Raw genomic sequence first — 21,789 nt, forward strand, 5'->3', positions numbered from 1 at the left:
GTGGGAAGCAAGTGACCGATCCAATTTTTTGGTGGTATTAGTTAAAACACGAATGTTGGTCCCACTGCACCAGGAGAACTCCCCTGTGGACAGTATGTGGAGGTGTTGAGTTCTCCTGAGCTGAGAGTGGAGCTGACAGCTGTAAGGCCTGCAGCGTACCTTGAAGAACAGCTGTCTGGGATCTTTCCTCTTTATTCACTGACACCCAGTTGAACTTGTTTCTGCAGCAAAATAGTTAACTTTGAACATCAATCTCAATTTAATCTTTGGAGCAAAATTGAGAATTTTAAATCAGTTGCAAAAAAGAAAGTTACTTGTTAATTTAGAATCTTTCACCCTCAAAGCATCCCAAAGTGATTCACAGTCAATGATGTATTTTGGAAGGATGAATGAGGAGAGGCAGTATAAACTAAGTGGTACAATTTTAAACAGAGTGCAGGAACAGAGTGACCTGGGTGTGTAAGCAAAAAAAAATCTTGGAATGTGACAGGACTAGTTGATCAAAGCGATTGATAAAAGCTAATGGAGACCTTGGTTTTATTAATGGAGGCATGGAGTACAATTCAAGGAAGATACAATGAATCTTTATAAATCTATGGTTAATTCTAAACTGAACTATTATGTCCAATTCTGAGTACGATACATTCGGAAAGCTGTCAAGGAATTGGAAAGGATCTCGGGAAGAATTACTGGGATAATCTCAAGGATGAGGGATTTCAGTTTTGTGGATAGACTGGAGAAGATGGGATTAAGGAGAGATTTAATAGAGATGTTGAGGTTTTGAGGAATTTTCATCTACACAGCGAGAAATTGTTTTCATTTGCAGGATGGTAGGTAACCACAGAACACAATATAATTGTTCGATTGAGAAAACATACAAATTTTAAAGGCATTAAATGATGTATGTATCTGATCCATACATACTGCAAGGAGATGTCTTTGAGATCAGTTTTTCCTTTACATTCTGTGTTGTTCTGAATGATGACAGTATCAACCTTCCCCCTAACCTGTCCTAAACCTTCTACCGCTTCATTTATTGAAACCAGGGACTCTTTGTTCTAATGGTGTCATCCCCTGTCTGCCCAGTTATTCCTTTAACTCAGCCCTTGAATTGTTTGTGCATTGTTTCATCATGTTCCCACATTTCAGCAACAAATGTTGAAATGTTTGCTCCATACCCACAAGGTTTCATCTGTTTAAAGCCACAAACAGAAAGATCCAAAATATAAAAACAAAAAAACTGCGGATGGTGGAAATCCAAAACAAAAACAGAAATACCTGGAAAAACTCAGGTCTGGCAGCATCGGCGGAGAAGAACAAAGTTGACGTTTCGAGTCCTCATGACCCTTCAACAGAACTAAGTAAAAATAGGAGAGGGGTGAAATATAAGCTGGTTTAAGGGGGGTGGGGGGGGGGCGCAGCTTTCTCCTGGAGTTTGAGACAAATCAGAGTTTCAGCCAATGAGGGAGATCCGGGCTCAGCTCCGCCCCTCATTCACTCCAATTGGTTGGAGGACCAGCCGCTCCCGCTCGGTCCTGCAGTCCCGCCCCCTCATCCTATTGGTCCGGAGCTTCCGTCAATCATTTCCCGGCATTGTGATCTGGAGCATGCGCAGTGCGGGTGATGTCCATGCACAGACGCTTGTTTGTCTCATCTTCAGGCGGGAAGGAGGCGGATAAGCGGAGGCAGCGTTAGGGGTGGGCGGTCGGTCGGTCGGTCGGTGGGTGGGTGGGAGGGGAGGCTTCAAACGCCAAAGAAGGAGCCACAGGTACCGCGTTTGCACCAATTGGGGCGCGAGCTTTGGGACTTTTCTCGGACACAGGGCGACGTGGGCTCCAACTGGAGTCAATGGAACCGGAGAGTGGGAGGAATGGAGTGGGCGGGAAGCTTGAAAATCACTCAGTGGAGGCCTGAGACCGCGAATAACAAGCCAACGGTCGCGGGGTTGCACCGAGTGTCCCCTCGGAGACAGGTCCGGGTTAACGGCCGCCATCTTTATAGGGGTCAATGTGCAGCGGAGCGCATGCGCGGCCATCCCTGTCCCTGTCAGCAGGAGGAGAGAATGTTGTGCATTTCTGTCCTGGACTGACAGAGATGGATTTTGGAAACTCCTTTTATCGGAGGTTAGAATACGGTTTCAAGACAGAAAACTCAACTAAACATAACATTCAGATCTGACATTGTCACTGAATTCATCAAATATTTAAATGGAGGAAAGTACAGCTTGTGGTACATCCAGTACATCCTGACAAGTCAGGACCATGTGACTTGGAGGGGAACTTGGAGCTTGCTGCCCTGATGGTACTGGGCGGTGGAGGCTCAGGGTTTGGGAGACTCTGTCAAAGTACTGGTTGAGTTATACATATATAAAATCCCTCTCCTTAGCCCGCTACTACCCAGCCAATCTCTCCCTCTCTCTCTCTGCCTCTCTCCCTCCTCCCATAGAGGCCAGATTCTGTGTAGGTCCAAGTAAGGGTGGCAGGTTCCATTCCCTGAGTGACATCAGTGAAGAATCACACAGTGCAGAAGAGGCCCTTCAGTCCATTGAGCCTGCACCAACACGTGAGAAACAACTGACCTACCTACCTAATCCCATTTACCAGCACTTGGCCCAGAGCCTTGAATGTTATGACGTGCCAAGTGCTCATCCAGGTACTTTTTAAAGGATGTGAGGCAACCCGCCTCCACCACCCTCCCAGGCAGCACATTGCAGACCGTCACCACCCTCTGGGTAAAAATGTTTTTCCTCACATCCCCCCCCTAAACCTCCTGCCCCTCACCTTGAACTTATGTCTCCTCGTGACTGACCCTTCAACTGAGGTGAACAGCTGCTCCCTATCCATCCTGTCCATGCCCTTCATAATCTTGTACACCTCGATCAGATTGCCCCTCAGTCTTCTCTGCTCCAATGAAAACAACCCAAGTCTATCCAACCTCTTCACAATTTAAATGTTTTATCCCAGGCAACATCCTGGTGAATCTCCTCTGCACCACCTCCAGTGCAATCACATCCTTCCTAAAATGTGGCAACCAGAACTGCACACAGTACTCCAGCTGTGGCCTCACCAAGGTTCAGTACAACTCCAACATGACCTCCCTACTTTTGTAATCTATGCCTCGATTGATAAAGGCAAGTGTCCCATATGCCTTTTACACCGCCCCACTAACATGCCCCTCTGCCTTCAGAGATCTATGGACACACACACCAAGGTCCCTTTGTTCCTCAGAACTTCCTAGTGTCATGCCGTTCATTGAATACTTCCTTGTTAAATTACTACTTCCAAAGTGAATCACCTCACACTTTTCAGGGTTAAATTCCATCTGCCACTTATCTGCCCATTTGACCATCCCGTCGATATCTTCCTGTAGCCCAAGTCACTCAACCTCACTGTTAACCCAAGAAGTAGGGATTTTATGACAACCCGGCAGCCTTCATGGTCACCTTTTCCTAGTGCTGGCTCTACAAATTACCAGATTCATGTTGCTCAATTTCACAACTTGTCTTTGTGTTCTTGTGGGTTCTGTGTCACTCCCTTTTATCTGTTTTAAATCAATTTCACAGGATATTAGAGAGGGAGGATTTACATTCATGAAGCTCAAAAGAAATCACATCAGGATCTGACAGAGTCGCCCAATTTTCTCCTAACCTGAATATGATTGGATTTTGAACATGGAAGGAAAAAGCACCGTTCACACTGGAGAGAAACTGTACACGTGTTCAGTGTGTGAATGAGGCTTCAATCCATCATCTGACTTGTTGAGACACAAGCACAGTCACACTGGGGAGAAACTGTGGAAATGTGGGAACTGTGGGAAGGGATTCAGTTACCCATCCAAGCTGGACGTTCATCGACGCATTCACACCGGGGAGAAGCCATTCAACTGCTCTGAGTGCGGAAAGGGATTCACTCAGTCATCCCACCTGCTGAGGCACCATCGAGTTTACACTGGGGAGAGACCTTTTAAATGCCCAGACTGTGGGAAATGCTATAAATGTTCTGGTGACCTGGCATATCATCAACGTATTCACACTGATGAGAGACCATTCAGGTGCTCTGACTGTGGGAGTGGCTTCAGGAGATCATCTCAACTCACTATACACCAGCGAATTCACTCTGGATAGAGACCATTCGCCTGTTCCGAGTGTGGGAAGGGATTCACTCAGTCGTCCTATCTGCTGAGATACCTGCAAATTCACAAGTAACTACAGTCATTGGATTTTTCTGTTAATTTCACCCAGAACTGACCCATGTTCATTGGTGTCTGTTTCTGCTGATGTTAATAAACTCTATTCGCATTACTGGGGTTAATATTCTGGATAAAAGTCAAGTAAATCAGCTTTGTGTTAAACATGCACAGTGTGTTGAATCTTTTTAATATCTCACTAACAAGTTAGTTCCTCAGAGGGCTCTCCCTCTCCCTGTTTCTGCCATTCTCATCTCCAACAACACATTTGAGTTGCTCATGGAACTTCTTTATCACTAAGATTGAGAGAATCTGATCAGCTGCCTCTGCTTCTTCCCTCCCTTCCACTTGTCTACCAGGATAAATTGCCTCTGAACTTCCCCTCACTGACCCCCAAACCACATCTTTCTCTAGTTTCTCTCCCATCTTTCCCTGTTTGTTTTGTCTGTGGGAAAAGATTTCAAACATCATTGTGACTGGAAAAGCACCGAGACACACACACCCGAGTGAGAGTGTTCCAGTGAACTCGCTGTGGAAAGAGCTTTAACCAGTTATACAGCCTGAATAAGCGCCACACCATTCATAGCAAGGAAAAACCATGCACGTGTACTGTGTGTGGATGAGGCTTCAGCTGATCATCCAATCTGGAGAGGAACATCATCCACACCATGGAGAAACCGTGGAAATGTGGGGACTGTGGAGAGGGATTCAATTATCCACCCGAACTGGAAGCTCATCGGCGCATTCACACAGAGGAAAGGTCGTTCGCCTGCTCCATGTGGGAGGGGATTCATTCAGTTATCCAACTTGTTGACACACCAGCAAATTCACACGAAGGAGAGACCTTTTAAGTGTCCAAATTCTGGGAAGTGCGATAAATCTTTGGGCGAAGTGACCTACCATCAACATGTTCACACCGACGAGACACCATTCAGGTGCTCTCACTGTTGCCACGCCTCACTGGGGATAGTGCGCTGTAATATCAAGCCCCACTGTTCTCCGAGTCTGACAAATGTGAAAAGTTTGACCAAACCACCAAATTGCCCCAATTCTACCTAACTGTTTAACTTAGGTTAACAGAATGGGAACACCAGGTTTGTAAATTTAATAAGTAAATAGCTGTTTATTGAACAAATTGTCTTTAACCAGTGGCAAAAATAGGAAATATGAACTGCTAACTTCTAACAATATAACTTAAACTCTACCCTCTTCTTAAATCCTTATACACACACATAAGACACACAAAACATGGATTTTAAGGGTAGGATAAAACAGTTCAATAGCACCAGTCCGGAGCACAGGATTTGATGGTTGATTTTGATCAATGTCTTCCAATTCCTTTCAGTTCTTTGTTAATGACATGAGGTGGTCTTCCAGCACTTACAGTTTTTATTTCTCTGGTTGAGAACTTGCTTTTCAATGTCTCTAACAGTGGTTTTCCCCCTTTCCATTTTACAGGGGTTTCCTCAGAGCAGGTTATAGAGATATGAGGAAAAGAGATTTTAGGCGTTTTCTCTTTGCAGGCCAGGAACTTTCTGCTGCACTTTCAGCTACACGAACCCTGGTCACCTGGTTAGGAGCCAATTAAAATGCTGTTGTCAGTTGGCTTCCTTGGTCCAGGACTCCTATCCACAAACATTCACTCCCTCCACCACCGACACACAGCAGCATCAGTGTGTACCATCTAAGAGATGAACTGCAGGAATTCACCAAGGCTCCTTAGACAGCACCTTCCAAACCCATGACCACTACCAACGAGAAGGACAAGGTCAGCAGACACATGGGAACACCACCACTTGAAAATTCCCCTCCATGTCACTCACCATCCTGACTTGGAAATATATTGCCATTCTGTTGGACTCACATCTCTCAAGACTGAAGTTTTGTTTTACAAAATGGAAGGATTTGGCATGATCTGGACATGTGGATGCTAACCTGGGATTTTTTTTTTAAAAAGGTCATAAGTTCACCTTGGGACTGTCAACAAGCAGGCCTCTTCCAAGAAATCACCTGACCTATACGGTACTTGAGAAGGAGTTGTTTGATTTGATAGAACTATTCAGTCGTGAGGGGTCCAGACAGAGTAGATAGGGAGAAATTGTTCCTGCTTGTGAAAGGATCCAGAACAAGAGGGCAAAGATTCAAAGTAATTAGTCAAAAAAGCAAAAGTGATATGAGCAGAAATGTATTTTTACGCAGCGAGTGGTTAGGGTCTGGAATGCACTGCCTGAGGGTGTGGTGAAGGCAGGTTCAATTGAAGCATTCAAAAGGGAATGAGACTGTTACCTGAGAACGAAGAATGTACAGGGTTAGGGGAAGAAGGCAGGGGGATGGAACTCGGTGAGTTGCTCCTGTACACTCTTTAGAATTGTACCCTTTATTTCTATATTGTCTCTCCATGCTCTTCGTATCAAAATGAATCACTTCACATTTCTCTGCATTGAACTTCATCTGCCACCTGTCCGCCCATTCCACCAGAGAGGTGGCCACATCGCAGCTTAGGAGCCTGGAGGCAGAAAGGAAGAAGTATTTAGATGAGCACTTGAAACGCCACAGCATACAAGTCTACGGGCCAAGTGCTGGAAAATGGGATTAGAATAGATCAGGGTTTGATGGCCGGCACAGACACGATGGGCTGAAGGACCTGTTTCTGTGGTGTATAACTAACTCTATGACTCTATGAAATGGGTGACCACCAGACAGTCCAAGAGAAATAGGCAGAGATTGCTGGAGCCCCTGGCTTTAGGGAGTTAGGAAGGGGACTGAAAAGCAGGGCCTCTAAAGCAGTAATCTCAGGATTATTCCCACATGGTTCTGTGGTGCAATGGACAGCATGTTGGCCTTCTCATCAGTGATAGGTCAGGTATTCAAAGGTTGTGGGTTCAAGTCCCACCAGAGTCACATTTTAAGGATGTGATTGCACCAGAGAGCAGAGGAGATTTACCAGGATGTTGTCTGGGCTGGAGAGTTTTAGTTGTGAGGAGAGATTGGATAGACTGGGGTTATTTTCCCTGGAGCAGAGGAGATTGAGGGGGGACATGATTGAGGTGTATAAAATTATGAAGGGCATAGATAGGGTAGACAGGAAGGAACTTTTCCCCTTGGTGGAGGGATCAATAACCAAGAGATTTAAGGTAAGGGGCAGGAGGTTTAGAGGGGATGTGAGGAAGAATTTTTTCACCCAGAGGGTGGTGGGAATCTGGAACTCACTGCCTGAAAGGGTGGTAGAGGCAGAAAGCCTCATAACATTTAATAAGTATTTGGAAGTGCACTTGCAATGCCATGGCATACAAGGCTATGGGCCTAGTGTTGAAAAATGGGATTAGAATAATTAGGTACTCGTTTGACCTGCGCAGACTCGATGGGCCGAAGGGCCTTTTTCTGTGCTGTAGACCTCTATGACACTATGACAAGCGAGTATAGAAATAGGAGAACTGAGCGAATAAACACATGGCTGGAAAGTTGGTGTAGGAGGGAGGGCCTCAGATTTCTGAGGCAATGGGACCGGTTCTGGGGAACATGGGACCTATACAAGGTCTACACCTGAACAGGGATCTGTGCTCGGTCCCCTATTATGTTATTTATATAAACGACATAGATGACTATGTGGGTTGTAGGATTAGTAAGTTTGCGGATGACACAAAGATTGGCCGGGTGGTTAACAGTGAGGTTGAGTGTCTTGGGCTACAGGAAGATATAGATGGGATGGTCAAATGGGCAGATAAGTGGCAGATGGAATTTAACCCTGAAAAGTGTGAGGTGATACACTTTGGAAGGAGTAATTTGACAGGGAAGTATTCAATGAACGGCATGGCACTAGGAAGTTCTGAGGAACAAAGGGACCTCGGCGTGTGTGTCCATAGATCTCTGAAGGCAGAGGGGCATGTTAGTGGGGCAGTGAAAAAGGCATATGGGACACTTGCCTTTCTCAATCGAGGCATAGATTACAAAAGTAGGGAGGTCATGTTGGAGTTGTATAGAACCTTGGTGAGGTCACAGCTGGAGTACTGTGTGCAGTTCTGGTCGCCACATTATAGGAAGGATGTGATTGCACTGGAGGGGATGCAGAGGAGATTCACCAGGATGTTGCCTGAGATTAAACATTTATGTTATGAAGAAAGGTTGGATAGACTTGGGTTGTTTTCGTTGGAGCAGAGAAGACTGAGGGGCGACCTGATCGAGGTGTACAAGATTATGAGGGGCATGGACAGGGTGGATAGGGAGCAGCTGTTCCCCTTAGTTGAAGGGTCAGTCACAAGGGGGCATAAGTTTAAGCTAAGGGGCAGGAGGTTTAGGGGGGATGTGAGGAAAACTTTTTTACCCAGAGGGTGGTGACGGTGTGGAATGCACTGCCTGAGAGGGTGGTGGAGGCGGGTTGCCTCACATCCTTTAAAAAGTACCTGGATGAGCACTTGGCGTGTCATAACATTCAAGGCTGTGGGCCAAGTGCTGGTAAATGGGATTAGGGAGATGGGTCAGGTGTTTCTCATGTGTCGGGGCAGACTCGATGGGCCGAAGGGCCTCTTCTGCATTGTGATTCAGGGACAAATATCCTCACAAGGAGAATTGCTAGTGCTGTTGGAGGTGCAGGGGATGGGGCAGACGGGTTTGGTTTAAACTACATTGGCAGGGGAATGGGAACCTGAGGGAAAATTCAGAGCAGGGAACGGGAGATGGAGAATTAATGAGTGACTCTGAAAGACAGAAGCAGCACAGGTTAAAAAATGTACAGCACAGGAACTTGGCAGTGTTAAAAAGTGTATATGTAAATGCAAAGAACATAGTAAATAAAGCCGATGAGCTGAGGGTACAGATAGGCACATGGCAGCATGATATCATTGGTATAATGGAAATCTGGCTTAAGGAGGGGCTAAAATGGCAGCTAAACATCCCTGGATATAGAGTTTTCAAGCAGGATAGGGAGGGGGATAAAGAAGTTGGGGATGCAGCATTATCGATTAAAGGATCAATTACAGCTGTGAGGAGGGATGATATACTAAATGAAGCATCAAATGAGGCCATATGGGTTGACCTCAGAAATAAAAAAGGGCAGCCACACTGCTAAAAGTGTACTATCGACCCCCAAATTGTGGAACGGAGTTAGAAGAGCAAATATGTGGACACATTTCTGAGTGCAAAAACAATAGGGCAGTAATAGTTGGGGACTTCAACTACCCTAATATCAATTGGGATATGAACACACTGTGAAGGGTACAGAGGGCGCATAATTCTTAAACTGCATTCAAGAGAACCTTTCTGGCCAGCACGTAACAAGCCCAGTGAGACTGGGTGCAATTCTAGAATTCGTCTTAGGAAATGAAGCTGGGCAAGTGGATGAAGTAGCAGTGGGGACCACTCTGGAGATAGTGACCATAATCTGGTTAGATTTAGCAGCATTGTAGAAAAGGACAAAGATAGAACAGGAGTAAAAGTTCTAAATTAGGGGAAGACAAATTTTACTAAGCTGAGAGGTGAGCTGGCGAGAGTGGACTAGATACGGCTATTAGAAGGAAAAACTGTCAAACCAGTGGGATGCATTCAAAGGTGAGATTCTACAGGCACAGTGTAGACATGTCCTTACAAAGAAAAAGAGTGGTACTGCCAAATCTAGATCTCCCTGGTTGTCCAGAAGAATACAAGCCAAGATAAAGCATAAAAAGAAAGCTTATGACAGTCACAAAAGACTTATACTGTAGGAAGCCTAGAGGAGTATAGAAAGTACAGGGGTGAAGTAAAAATGGAAATTAGGAAAGTAAAGAGGATTTAAAAAAATATTGGCAGGTAAAATCAAAGAAAATCCTAAGATGTTTTACCAGTACATTAAGAGCAAGAGAATAACTAAGGAAAAGGTAGGGCCTATCAGAGATGTACAAGGTAACTTGTGGTACAGATGGTATGGGCAGGGTTCTCAACGAGATGGATGATACAGACATTCCAGTTAAAGAGGAGTGTGAATTATTAGATACAATAAACATAGTGAGAGAGGAAGTACTGGAGGGGCTGGCAGCCTTGAAGACGGATAAATCACCAGGGCCAGATGGATTGTATCCCAGGCTGTTGAATGAAGCCAGGGAGGAAATAGCAGATGCTCTGAAGATCATTTTCCAATCCTCACTAGATACAGACGAGGTCCCAGAGAATTGGAGGTCTGTGAACATTGTACCACTGTTTAAAACGGGTGCGAGGGATAGGCCGGAAAATTATAAGCCAGTCAGTCTGACTTCAGTGGTGGGCAAATTATTAGAAACAATTCTGAGAGACAGGATAATCTGTCCCTTAGAAAAGCATGGATTGATCAGGGATAGTCAGCATGGTTTTGTTAGGGGGAGATCATGTCTTACTAACTTAACAGAATTTTTTGAGGAAGTGACAAGGAGGATTGATGAGGATAATGCACTGGATGTTGTCTACATGGATTTCAGTAAGGCATTTGACAAGGTCCCACATGGCTGACTAGTCAGGAAAGTGAGATCTCATGGGATACAGGGGAAGGTGGCAGGTTGAATCCAAAGTTGGCTCAGTGACAGGAAACAAAGGGTAATGGTCAATGGCTGTTTTTGTGAATGGAAAATGGTTTCCTGTGGTGTTCCACAGGGTTCAGTGTTGGGGCCCTTGCTGTTTGTTGTGTATATTAATGATTTAGACTGAAATCTTGGAGGCATGATTGGGAAATTTGCATATGACATAAAAAGTGGCCATGTAGTTGATAGTGAAGAGGATAGCTGTCGACTCCAGAATGATATCAATGGTTTGGTCGAGCGGGCGGAGAAGTGGCGAATGGAATTCAATCCTGAAAGTATGAGGTAATGCATTTGGGGTGGGCAAATAAAGCAAGGGAATTCTCAATAAATGGGAAGTTATTGAGAGAGGTTGAGGAACTGAGAGACCTTGGAGTGCATGTCTATAGGTCCTTGAAGTTGGCAGGACAGGTGGATATGGTGGTAAAGAGAGCATATGGAATGCTTTCCTTTATTGGGTGAGTTGTTGAACACCAAAACAGGATGTAATGATGAAACTGTATCAAATGTTGGTTAGGCCACAGCTGGAACTTTGTGTACAGTTCTGGTCACATTACAGGAAGGACACAATTGCTCTGGAGAGAGTACAGAGGAGATTTACAAGAATATTTCCAGGGCTTGAAAATTGCAGCTATAAGGAGAGATTGGATAGGCTAGGGTTGTTTTCCTTTGAACAGAGGAGACTAAGGGGTGACCTAGTTGAGGTGTACAAAATTATGAGGGGCCAAGATAGGGTAGACAGGAAAGACTTGTTTCCCTTAGCTGAGGGGTCAATTACCAGGGGGCACAGATTTCAGGTGATTGGTAGAAAGATTAAGGAAAATCGTTTTCACCCAGAGGGTGGTGGGCATCTGGAATTCACTGCCTAAATTAGTGGTTGAGGCTGAAAAGCTCAAGTCATTTATAAGCTACATGGATCTGCATCTGAAGCACTGTAACCTGCAACGCTACCGACCAGGTGCTGGAAAGTGGGATTAAAATGAGCAGTTACTTTCTTTACTTTTTTTTGGCCGGTGCAGATGTGATGGGCTGAATAGTCTCTTTCTGCACCGTAACTTTTCTATAGTTCTACCAACTTATCTATGTCCTTTTGAAATTCTGCACTCAGTTCACAATTCTTCCAAGTTTTGTATCGTCTGCAAACTTTGAAATTGTGCCCTGCACATCAAGGTTCAGGTTCTTAAACTGGTGACTCAGTCCCTCACTCCTTCACTCTAATTCTAACAAATAATGCAGCTCACAACAGCACATCAACATTAATGACTTTATTAGTCATTCTGAATGTATGGAAGGGATCACCTTTTCCCAATTGTGGAGAACAGGAAGTCCAGTGGTTAGTTCAGAGCTTCTTTCTCCCCAGGTCTGTTCTAACAAGTTGTGACTGAGTTGCATTTATACAGACTCACTCACTCAGTAAGTGGTCGGGTCTGACTGAGATACAACAACATCTGCAACAACTTATATTTAAATGGAGCTTTTAACATAATAAAACATCCCAAGGAGTTTCACATGAACATAAGGACATATTAGGTCAGATGACCAAAAGCTTGGTTAAAGAGATCGGTTATAAGGAGTGCCTTAAAGGAGGAAAGTGAAGTAGAAAGGTGGAGAGGTTTAGGGAAGAAATTCCAGAGCTCAGGGCCCAGGCAGCTGAAGGCACAGCCACCAATGGTGGAGAGATTAAAATCGGGAATGGAGGACATCGGGTAATGGTGCTCCATGTATGTGGGCCCGATAGCCCAGGCTCAAGGCCCAGATCTGAATTTTGGGACATAGTTTGACCATCCCTGGTCTCAAAGAAGAACAATTCCCCATATAAACATCTTGTAAGATCTTTGTTTATTGATAACAGAAAAAGTTAGAATCAGTTGAGTCTTTCTGTGTACTCGATGGGGATTGAGTTTGACAGATTTAAAATGCTCTGGATTTCAGTGTTACAATAAGAATGTTTTTGTAAAAAGAAAACATATATATAAATCCTGGAAAACTAAAAGAACAAAAATGGGAAAATGCACAGCAGCTCAATCATTTCAAAGTGATAAATGAATGGTCACTGTTTCAGATGGGACTCCTTCAGAATGAACACTTCCCACCAGCAGCACCAACTCCCCACCCCCTCCTCCCCCTCCCTCCCTGTTCACTGAACATTCCTTCACCCACTCATCCACCCATTGCACATCCACCCAATGGCTCCCAGCCTGGATTGACATTCAGCACAAACCCAGTGAGAGGGTGAGCTGGACCTCGGGATGTCAGAATGGACAAGAGCTTCCAAGTGGTTCCAATCAATACATTTTCTGTCATTATTTAAAAAGGAAATTAATATTTTATCAAACCCCCTGTGCACACCCTTGGTGAATTACAATTTCCAGCCCAGACCCTTCTGATTGCTTCTACAAGGTGCATCCTGTGTGGTTTCAGCAGAGGGAGAGACAGGCTTTTCACATCCCTGCTCTCACTGCCGAGGGGCTTGTGGTCTCCAACCTCCGGGTTTCAGAGCCCCTCAGGATCCCGGCAAAGACTGATCCACCTGTATCTGTGCAGGGGCAGATTCAGCTGCTGGGAGACGGGGGAGGGGGGGGGGTGCGTGTTGTGAGCCAGGGCCACATATGGCTTGAGGTTGGGGGGGTGATTAATGGGTGAGAGGCTGGAACACTTTGATCGGAGTTCCCACTTCCATCATCCCTCTCCTGGACCAGCGCCACATCATTCCTCCCACTCTGCTGCAGCTTGGTGGAGATCAGTGACCTGTTGTAAGGTCACAGATACAGTGTCTGTCATCCTGTTTAAGGCAGCAGACATCTCCTGCACGGCCATGGTCATGACCTGCAGGGACCCATTTCAGAGTCATGCTTGAAGCTTCATGGAGGCAGCCACTCTCTCCATGACAGACAGTCTCTGGAACCTCCTCCTGCTCCACGACCTTCCAAGCTCCCTCCACTCCTCTAATTCTGACCACTTGCACATCCACCACCCACATCACTCCACTGGCTGCCGATGCCCCAGATTTTGAATTCCCTCCTAAAACTCTCTCCTCCTTAAAATCTACCTCTTTGACCAAGTTTTTGATCATCTGTGAAGCACCTTGGGATGTTTTACTATGTTATTGGTTCTATATCAATGCAACTTGTTGTTATTGCCTTACATTGGTAGAATCAAGAATGTCACACAAACATTTTAAATCCTTGTAGCATAATTACCACAATCAGTTCCTGACTGGAAATTTAAACCTGCCGTTTCACTTTCAGTCAGGAACAGATCACAGTTTTACACAATCTCTGGCTTGACAGAATGTTTCCAGCATTCACTGTTGTTCTTCCTGACTCTAAACACAGTTGTAAAGGAGCCTTCTGTTCCGTGTCTGGGAGCTCTGAACCATGGAAGAGAGCAGCTGGGGCACATTTCTTACACACCACACATTCAGACCTGGGTGTGATTAACAGCAGAAACAGCACAATTCAATCCATGTTGTCACTCATGAACTCGCTGGTGTGTCAACAGATGGGATGACCGAGTGAATCCCTTCCCACACACGGAGCAGGTGAACGGCCTCTCCCCAGTGTGAGTGCGTTGGTGTCTCTGCAAGTGGGATAACTGAGTGAATGCCTTCCCACACATGGAACAGTTGAACGGCCTCTCCCCAGTGTGAGTGCGTTGGTGTTGCTGCAAGTGGGATAACTGAGTGAATCCCTTCCCACACATGGAGCAGGTGAATGGTCTCTCCCCCATGTGAACTCACTGGTGTTCCAGCAGGGTGAATAACCGAGAGAATCCCTGCCCACACTCAAAGCAGGCGAACGGCCTCTCTCCAGTGTGACTCTGTTGGTGTCTCAGCAGATCACTGCTGTTTTTAAAGCTCGCCTCACAGTCAGGACATTTAAATGGTCTCAAATCAGAGTGAATACGCTGGTGTTTCAGCAGCTTAGATGAATGACTGAATCCCTTCCCACACTCGGAGCAGGTGAATGGTCTCTCCCCAGTGTGAATTTGTTGGTGTACAGTGAGTTGAGATGATTTCCTGAACCCAGTCCCACAATGAGAGCACCTGAACGGTCTCTTGTCAGCGTGAACATGTTGAAGACACAACAGTTTCCTGGAACTTTTATAGCACTTCCCGCAGTCTGGACATTTAAAAGGTCCTTTCCCAATGTGAATTTGCTGATGTGTGAGCAGGTGGCAGGACTGAGTGAATCCCTTCCCACACTTGGAACAGGTGAACGGTCTCTCCCCAGTGTGAGTGTGTCGATGAATCTCCAGTCGGGACAGGTAATTGAATCCTTTCCCACAGTCACCACATTTCCATGGTTTCTCCGTGTTGCTGGTGTCCTTCTGTCCCCCCAAGTTGGATGATCAGTTGAAGCCTTGTACACACACAGAACTCGTGTACAGTCTCTCCCCACTGTGAATGGTGTGATGTTTTTCCTGGCTGCGTAACTGGATAAAGCTCTTTCCACAGTCAGTGCACTGAATACTCTCACTCGGGTGTGTATGTGTCTTGGTGTTTTTCCAGTCACACTGATGTTTGAAACCTTTTCCCACTGACAGAACAGACAAACATTTCTCCCTCCACATTCAAAATCTGATAATATTCCGGTCCTGATGAAGTGAGTGACTCTACCAGAACTTGATGTAAAGTTTGATTTGAGTTTCCCATCTGTAAATCCTCCCCTTCTAATGCCCTGTAAAATAAGTTTATAAAAGTCACCACTATAAGAACAGAAATTCAGAACAGAGAAATCTAGTTTCTATGGAACAGTGTTTCCCTTGAAGCTGTAAATCTCTAACCCACACACTCTCTCATCCCTATGCTAAAATCCAAACCCATCTCACCATCTCCAGCATTTCTTTCCTCAACTCCCAGTTTTCTCTCTCCCTTTACTCTGACTGGATTCAGCTCTCCAGCCGTTGTGTGCAAAGTAAGAGTAAAAAGAATGAGTCAATAATTTCTCTCCTGCTCACTGGAACCCTGAAGCCCTGCCCACTCTCTGTTACCTCACCAAGATGGACACGAATGCACCCTGCCTGCTGAACACGCCTCTACCAAGATGGTGGCAGTCACCTGGGTAACCTGGCCTGTCATCAAGGAAGCCCCACCCTTCTGATTCATCCTGACTCTCTTACTTAAGCAGTTCCTCTGAATTGAGGATGACTTGCTTCCATTCTCGCTCATTGCACTCGGAGATGGCTGATAAGTCCAGTGTGTATTCGGCAGACTCTGTCACATGTGGGCAAGTGGTGTTTGAAGGGTTGGGTAGATGAGGTGTTTGGTGGTTTGTGTGCTCTCTGAAGTCTCAACTTCACCCCTGCATACTCCTCATGAAGTCTTTCAATGTGTTTGGTGCCTTCAGAAATAAACCTCCAGTTTGGTCAGCTGCAACCCAGGGATTCCTATGAGTCTGTGGGGTCGTTTGTTCACTCCAGGGATGCTTTGAGGACATCCCTGAATGTTCCCATTATCCTCCTGAGAGTCTCCTGCTGTGACCGAGGTCCCAAGAAGAACAGTTGATCCAGTAGCCTGGTGTCAGGCACACGAACGACAGGTCCTGCCCAGTGGAGATGGTTTTGAGTGGTTAGCGCCTTAATGCTGGGCACGTTGGCTTGGGAGAGGATGCTGCTGGCTGACCACTTTTCTTGCCACCAGATTTGGAGGATCTTGTGAAGGCACTGCTGGTGGGACTTCTCCAGTGCTCTGAGGTGCCTGCTCTAGGTTGTCCAAGTCTCTGAGGACTTTAGGAGTGTGGGGATCACTGCTGCCCAGTAATCCATGATCTTAGTCTCGGGTTTGACATCCTGGTCCTCAAATACTCTGTTCTTCATTTGGCTGAAGGCTGAGCTGGAATATTAGCGGTGATGATGAATTTCATCATCTAGTCTGCCTTCGACAAAAGAAGCTACCAAGATATGGAAAATGATCCACATTTTCCTGGATCTTGTCGTTGATAATAATCGATGAGGGGAGGTGTTAAAACGCACATGATATTTAACAAATGGTGAGCAGGAGGTCTAACAACTCGTGGACACCAACACCTCAGCGCTGTCAAGACCATCTATGACCCAAACACTCAAGGACCCACCCCACTGAAAACCAAGCATGGAGGGAATTCATCAAGGACATGGAGGCAGTCAGTGCTCACTGGAGAGAATATTTTGAAGAACTCCTCAATCGAGACTCTGTCTTCCACTTTTTTTATTCATTTACGTGATGTGGGGTTTGCTGCTGCTGTTACATTCCTCATTGAGAAGAGGGGTGAATGCCGGGGGATCTTTGGGACACTGTGACTGTGATTATATTCAAGAAGGGAGACAAATCTGATTGCAGTAATTACAGAGGAGTCTTCCTGTTGTCTGCCATAGGGAAGATCATTGCAATGATCCTCTTCATTCACCTTCTCTTAGTAGCCAAAGAGCTCCTTCCAGAGTCACAGTGCGGTTTTCCCCCATTGGGAGACACCACAGACATGATCTTCACTGTGTGGAAAACCCAAGAAAAATGCAAGGAACAGCATCAACCTATGTACTTGGCCTTTCTCAACCTCCCAGAAGCCTTTTACACTGTCACTCGTGAAGTTTTGTGCAGTATCCCCCTCAAATTTAGCTGCCCTCTGAAATTTGTCACCATCCTCCGCCTACTCCATGATATCATGTAAGCCATGATCCTCATCAATGGAACGACCACAGACCCTATCTCAGCGAAGACTGAAATCAGACAAGGCATTTTCCTCTCTGCATTTCACCTCAAGCAAATTACCAACAGGCATGGAGATAATCTACAGAACAGACAGGAAACCAACACCACCTTGAAAACAAAACCAGAATCAGTCCAACCTCAGACCCCTGAACTCCAGTATGCCGACACCTGATTTCTATTTTAAATCCATCCAACTGCCCTTATTTCAAACCCTTAATACCCTTGCCTCACAAACGTCCAACAATCTCAGTTTTTTAAAATTTTCAATTGACAAAATATCAACAGAATTCCAGATTTCCACCATATTTTCTGTGAAGTCTAATAAACCCTCTCATCTGCTTTCCCTAAAGTTCTTAAATGTATTCATGAAAAGTTCAGCAAAATCAAATATTTTTATTGTTTAAAGTCTATTAATGAAAGAAAATATGGTTAAAAAAAAAAATTTCTTGTGGACCAAGGGTAGCCAGAGTAAAAGGATATGCAAAATAGTAATTTGGTAAGATAGGACTTGAATATTGCTGAACAAAGAGACATGGCTAAGATTTTCACCTTGCACTCATCAGGGACACTCGCAAGAACATCAACATAAAGGAGAAAACAACAGTTTATACTGTATGTGAAGAGAGTGCTGGTTGGTTGGCAAGTGGCGTTGCCATGGAGAATGCACCACTGATGGTGACTGACAGTTAACTGCCAAGCATTGTTTGAAATTTAAACCAGGCAGCTTGACCCTGATTGGTCAAGGCATTGCCCTGAGGAATGAGTCAGTGAATGGCTATCACTTATTTTCTTCAGCTGAAACAGGCGCCATGTTTGTACATATTCTTCCTGTCTGCAAAGAACAGGGCCCTATGCATTAATATGTAGCTTCCAGTACATCCTAATACACTAAATTGCAAGCCCGACTGACAATCTTAAATTGGTTGCCAGCGTAATTCTTAGCACATTGAGGATTATTTAGCCAATGTTGTCCAATTGCAGAATTACACCTAATGTGGGACATTGTTGTTTTGAGTTTTGCAGGCGCGGGCTGGTTGGGTACAGTCTGTACCCTGCCCATTGTGAACAGCCGCTGGGACATGCTGTTTGATATGATCCACCAGTCTTTGGGATGTACAGTCTATATACCTAGCATCACACTGGCACTGAAATTCACATACTACATTATTCATTTGTGTGATAGACAGAATGTCTTTTTGGTTTGACAGCAGCATCCTGTTAGTGGTGAATACCACTTATATTGCTACTGCATAGTAGCAGCGTGAAACAGCTGTTTGACCTGTTGCTCAAATTTTTGAGATTACTTGCCCTTCCAAGATAACCTGAGGTAGACTGGGCACTTGTCAGGGATGAAAGTGATGGCCTTAGGCCCATTCATGAGTTTGTGTGATATACAGCCCAAAATGATCTGACCAGGGTAGCCATTATCCTGAAGGATGCCTTTGATGTGCCCTATATCGGCATCGAGCTTGCATGGTTGGAAAATGGCTCGGGCCCTATTTATAACATCGTCAATCAGACCAATCTTACAGTGTGTGGAACTGTAAGAATCCCAACATGTATATTGAGAAGTGAGACCGCACCCAACCAGCCCGTGCTTGCAAAACTCAAAAAAAGTACCCAATATTAGATGTGATTCTGTGACTGGACAACACTTACTAAATAAAAGCAAAATACTGCAGATACTGGAAATCTGAAACAAAACTAAAAATAGCTGGAGTAACTCTGCAGGTCTGACAGCATCTGCGGAGAGGAATACAGTTAACATTTCGAGTCCATATGACTCTTCATCAGAACTGAGGAAATATAGAAATGAGGTAAAATATAAGCTGGTTGAGGGGAGTGGGACAGGTAGATCTGGATAGAGGGCCAGTGATAGGTGAAGGCAAAGAAGAGATTGCCAAAGATGTCATAGACAAAAGGACAAAAGGGTGTTGACAGTGGTGATATTAGCTAAGGAATGTGCTAATGGCGACATTAAGGGCAGAAAGCAGGACGAGCAAGGTACAGATAGCCCTAGTGGGGGTGGGGTGGGGTGAAGGGAAGGGATCGAAATAGGCTAAAAGGTAGAGATAAAACAATGGATGGGAATACATTTAAAAATAATGGAAATAGGTGGGAAAAGAAAAATATATTTAAAGAATATAAATTATTGGAAAAAGGGGGATCGGAAATGGGGTGGGGATGGAGGAAAGAGTTCATGATCTGAAATTGTTGAGCTCAATATTCAGTCTGGAAGGCTGTAAAGTGCCTGGTCGGAAGATGAGGTGCTGTTCCTCCAGTTTGCGTTGAGCTTCACTGGAACATTGCAGCAGGCCAAGGACGGACATGTGGGCATGAGAGCACCTTCAGTCTGTCTGCAAGCATGACTCAGACCTCCCTGTCACTTGCCATTTCAACACGCCACCCTGCTCTTATGCCCACATGTCCGTCCTTGGCCTGCTGCAATGTTCCAGTGAAGCTCAATGCAAACTGGAGGAACAGCACCTCATCTTCCGACTAGGCACTTTACAGCCTGCCAGACGTAACATTGAGTTCAACAACTTCAGATCATGAACTCTCTCCTCCATCCCCACCCCCTTTTTCCAATAATTTATATTTTTTTAATATATTTTTCTTTTCCCACCTATTTCCATTATTTTTAAATGTACTTCCATCCGTTGTTTCATCTCCACTTTTTAGCCTATTTCGATCCCTTCCCCCCACCCCACCCCAACGAGGGCTACCTGTTACTTGCTCATCCTGCTTTCTACCCTTAATGTCACCATTAGCACATTCCTTAGCTAATATCACCACCGTCAACACCCCTTTGTCCTTTTGTCTATGATATCTTTGGCAACCTCTTCTTTGCCTCCCCCTATCACTTACTAAATAACCCTCAATGTGCTAAGAATTACGCTGACAACCAATTTAAGGTTGTCATTTCAGGTTGCAATGTAGTGCATATGCATGTACTGGAAGCTACATCTATTAATACAGGGTCCTGTTCATTGCAGACAGAAAGAACATGTACATACATTGTGTCTGTTTCAGCTAAACAAAATAAGTGACAGCCATTCACTGGCTCATTCCTCAGGGCAATGCCCTGACCAATCAGGGTCAAGCTGCCTGGTTTAAATTTCAAACAATGCGTGGCAGTTACCTGTCAGTCACCAATAATGGTACATTCTGAATGGCAACGTCACTTGCCTACCAATCAGCACTCTCCTCACATATAGTATAAATTGTTGTTTTCCTCCTTACATTGGTATTCTTGCAAGTGTCCTGATGATTGCAAGATGAAAAGCTTAAACATGTCTCTTTTTTCAGCAATATGTAAAATGTTCAGGACCCAAATGGTTTCTCTTTGGCTCCTCTGTACCCTGTTCCCATGACTCCCCACTTTGGACAAGAGGAAACTGAACCTCAGGGGTCGCGCCCCACTCACCCCCTCCCTCCCCAATTGGTTGGAGGCCAATTTCTGTATTAGTCTACCAGAGCCTTCCTGTCTCTTTTAGTTTGACACTCATGGCAATTTCCCAACTGGGGCGCAGGCCCCATTAGTCTCAGATAAATTCAGCTCGCAGCTCATTGACACAAGCAATAGAGACAGAAAAGTGCTGGAGGCTCAAATGGGAAGTCGAAACTTGTGGTTCTAAACCAACATTTGAATATTTGTCTGTCAAATACTTGTTTTTAATATGGGGTTTTTTAAGGATTAGATTGAGGCACTGAAGGCAAAGGGTATGTTTCCCTTTCTAACTTTGTGTTGTCTATCGTGTCAGCCGTGGCTCAGTGGATCGCACTCTCACCTCTGAGTCAGAAAGTCGTTGTGGGAAAGTGCCAGTCCAGGAGCCTGAGGGCAAACTCATGTCCAACATTCCAAGTGCCAGTACTGAGGGAGTGCTGCACTGTTGGAGCTGCTGTCTTTTGGATGAGATGTTAATGCAAGTGCCAGTCTGCTGCCTTGGGCAGACTAAGAAGTTCCCATGGCCACTATTTCGAAGAAGAGCAGGGGAGTTAACCCCGGTATCACGGCCAATATTTATCAATTAACATCACTAAAAACAGATCATCTGGTCATTATAGCATTGTTCTTTGTGGGATCTTGCTGCTGCTGATTGGCTGCTGAGTTTCCTACATTACAACAGTGACTGCACTCCAATAGTACTTCATTGGCTGTATAGGGCTTTGGGATGTATTGTGGCCATGAAAGATGCTATATAAATGCAAGATTTAAATTTGAAATTTCTATTATCTGATCTTGTGGTCTGTAAGTTAATTGATTTCAGCCACCTCCAACTTGCTATTTAATAAATTTGCTTTCCTTCGGACAAGACTTTCACCAATTAAGGCAAAGGCAAAATTCTCTGGGTAGTTAGTGTAAAATGTTTATTGAAAGAAAAGTGTTTCCTTAAA

General features: G+C 44.9%; 2 protein-coding genes and 1 long non-coding RNA gene across 3 annotated transcripts in view; all 3 read right to left on the reverse strand.

Annotated features, from left to right (window-relative positions):
• The window catches only part of LOC144698212 (uncharacterized), a 298,967-nt gene that overhangs the window by 235,911 nt on the left and 41,267 nt on the right, over nucleotides 1-21,789 (reverse strand). The window lies entirely within an intron of this gene.
• LOC144697595 (uncharacterized) lies at nucleotides 5,280-5,655 on the reverse strand. The gene is made up of 2 exons (XR_013580400.1): nucleotides 5,412-5,655; nucleotides 5,280-5,363 (listed from the first exon to the last, which is right to left on the reverse strand). It is a non-coding gene; the product is annotated as an uncharacterized LOC144697595 (long non-coding RNA).
• The window catches only part of LOC144696877 (uncharacterized), a 45,199-nt gene continuing 37,408 nt past the window's right edge, over nucleotides 13,999-21,789 (reverse strand). The window contains 1 exon segment of the mRNA XM_078568588.1: nucleotides 13,999-14,757. Within this exon segment, the coding sequence (XP_078424714.1) occupies nucleotides 14,175-14,757 (583 nt within the window). The 3' untranslated portion in view covers nucleotides 13,999-14,174.

The sequence above is a fragment of the Cetorhinus maximus genome, chromosome 23, assembly GCF_964194155.1.
Source record: "Cetorhinus maximus chromosome 23, sCetMax3.hap1.1, whole genome shotgun sequence".
NCBI classification, from domain to species: domain Eukaryota; kingdom Metazoa; phylum Chordata; class Chondrichthyes; order Lamniformes; family Cetorhinidae; genus Cetorhinus; species Cetorhinus maximus.